Source organism: Salvia miltiorrhiza, chromosome 8 (genome assembly GCF_028751815.1).
Source record: "Salvia miltiorrhiza cultivar Shanhuang (shh) chromosome 8, IMPLAD_Smil_shh, whole genome shotgun sequence".
In the NCBI taxonomy this organism is placed as follows: Eukaryota; Viridiplantae; Streptophyta; class Magnoliopsida; order Lamiales; family Lamiaceae; genus Salvia; species Salvia miltiorrhiza.
In genome coordinates this window covers 44,706,192-44,708,516 of record NC_080394.1, presented here as the reverse complement: position 1 = coordinate 44,708,516, position 2,325 = coordinate 44,706,192, and the positions used below count along the sequence as shown (strand labels likewise).

Here is a 2,325-nt window from a genome sequence, read left to right as displayed (position 1 = left end):
TGGTTATTGTCCTTGCCGTCGAACTCCATCACTACATGGGGAGAGGCGTGTGAGAAGTTCATGCTCAAGTACTACCCTAATCACAAGACACAGGAGATTAGGAGCCAGATAATGAACTTCCTGCAAGGAGCTGACGAGCCTCTCCACGAGGCCTGGGAGAGATTCCAAGAGCTCCTCCGCCAGTGCCCACAACACCAGTTAGCACCCGTCATGTTGATGCAGTTCTTCTATGACGGATTAATTCAGACGGCACAATTCATGGTGGACAGTACCGCTGGGGGCAACATTGCCCGAAAGACAGCTGATGAGCTCAAGGAGATATTCGACACACTGGCCGCGAGTTCTCAACAGAAATCAGTCAGAGGAAGGAGGGTCGAAGCCCATGCTGTAGCCCCAAACAATGAACTGCAGAAGCAAGTAGCGGACTTGATGAGGCAAGTTCAACATCTAAGAATGAACCAGGTGGAGCCTCCACCCGTTCAAGCACCGCCAGCAGAAGGATGTGGCATATGTGGCGATTTTAGCCACGGAACCAACGAGTGCCACCGAATGGGGGAGTTCACACCTGAAGGGGAAGCAGAGGTATATGCTGCCCAGGGATACCAGGGGAGACCTCAATTTGAACAGAGGCCCATGTTTAGTCAAGGGCAACAAAATTCCAATTCTGGTTGGAGAGCTCAGCAGAATTCTGGATGGAGGAACCAAGCTCCTGGCCAAGGATCGGGATCAAATCAGGGAAATCAATTCCACCGCCCTCCTCAGCAATATGGGTACCAGAACCAGCAGCAGTTTTATCCACCTCAACAGCAGTTCCCCTTTCCTCAGCAACAGAACTACCCGCAAGCTTATCAGCAGCAGCAGCAGCCCCCGCAGTATCAGCAGTATCAACAGTTCCCTATGCAACAAGGGAATTTTCAACAGCAGCAGCAATTCCAGAGTACTCCCCAACAGTTTCAGAAGCAAGCTCAACCGCAGAAGCCGTCTCTCGAGGACACTATGCAATCTTTTATGGAGATGACTAAACAGGGCATGGAGTCGCAGTCGGCCACAATTAAGCGTCTTGAGACAACCGTGGGGCAGCTCTCTGGAACCTTGAACCAGATGCAACAGCAGCAACAACCGGGGAAGCTACATGGTCAAGGATTGCAGCCTCACCAAGCTCAAGCAGTGACTGTTTTACGTAGTGGGAAAGTGGTGAACAACAAGGTGGAAGCCCCCGTGGAAGAACCACCCAAGGAAGCCCGCATGGAAGAGCAAGTAAGGGAGCCGCTGCAGCCAAGAGAGGAGGACAAGGAGAAAGAGAAGGAGCCCGAAGTGAAGCTCCACAAGGCTGTCAAGCCATATAAGCCACCGGTCCCCTACCCAAGCCGGTTGAAGAATGAAAAGCTGGACCAATAGTTCACCGATTTCTACAACATGTTGGCAAAGGTCAACGTGAACTTGCCGTTGCTAGACGTGATCAGGAATGTCCCAGCTTACTTGAAGTTCTTTAAAGAGTTGGCCTCCAAGAAAAGGAGGTTCGAGGACAACGAGAAGATTTTGGTGTCCGAGGTTGCAAACTCCATAATGCAACAGCCCTTACCGACCAAGCAACGAGATCCAGGTAGCTTTGTGATTAATATTGCTTTGGGGAATGGTAAGGAGGCCTCGGGGATGTTAGATTTGGGGGCTGGAATAAATCTAATGCCTTACTCTATTTTCAAGCAATTAGAGTTAGGAAATTTGAAACCCACTCGTATGTGCTTGCAATTAGCCGATAGGTCGGTGAGGTATCCTCATGGGGTAGTTGAGGATATCCTTGTTCGAGTGGGTGGGTTGATTGTACCTGTGGATTTTGTTGTCTTGGAAATAGGAGAGGTACACGAAAATGGCAAAGAACATACCCTTTTGCTAGGAAGACCATTCATGGCAACTACTAACACACTGATAGATGTTAAAAATGGCACAATTAAAATGACTGTGTTAGGAGAGTCAGTGTCTTTCTCTGTGCATCATAATCGTGCTATGCCATCTTCCTCACTCACTAATGAATGTTCTTACATTGATGCTATTGATGGCTTGGCCGAGATGTTCTTTGTGCAGGAGCAAGAAGTTGTCGAGGTTTTTGCAGGGTCTGCGGACATGGAGGAGTTTGCCCGTGAAGACGAAGAAAGAGAGCGGGCCCGCAGAGCTAAGCTCCCCATTGATGAGGCCGTGGTGATGGACTATGCCACGAAGATGAAGTCAACCTTGGAGCTCAAGGAGCTCCCCAAGAACCTCAAGTATGTATACTTGGAAGGAGAGACGGAAAATCCTCATGGAGGTGGTTCGCAAGGAAATCCTTAA

General features: G+C 49.5%; 1 protein-coding gene across 1 annotated transcript; it reads left to right on the top strand.

Annotated features, from left to right (window-relative positions):
• Positions 1-1,416: 1,416 nt before the first annotated feature.
• LOC130998529 (uncharacterized) lies at positions 1,417-2,325 on the top strand. The gene is made up of 2 exons (XM_057923944.1): positions 1,417-1,603; positions 1,754-2,325. Exons 1-2 carry the CDS (start codon positions 1,417-1,419, stop codon positions 2,323-2,325), a joined length of 759 nt encoding a protein of 252 aa, XP_057779927.1.

Bases quoted from the DNA above. Each gene is read 5' to 3' on its own strand.
- LOC130998529 (XM_057923944.1), top strand. From the start codon at position 1,417: ATGTTGGCAAAGGTCAACGTGAACTTGCCGTTGCTAGACGTGATCAGG. The intron at 1,604-1,753 runs GTAGCTTTGTGA...GCTTGCAATTAG, and splicing joins GACCAAGCAACGAGATCCAG to CCGATAGGTCGGTGAGGTAT.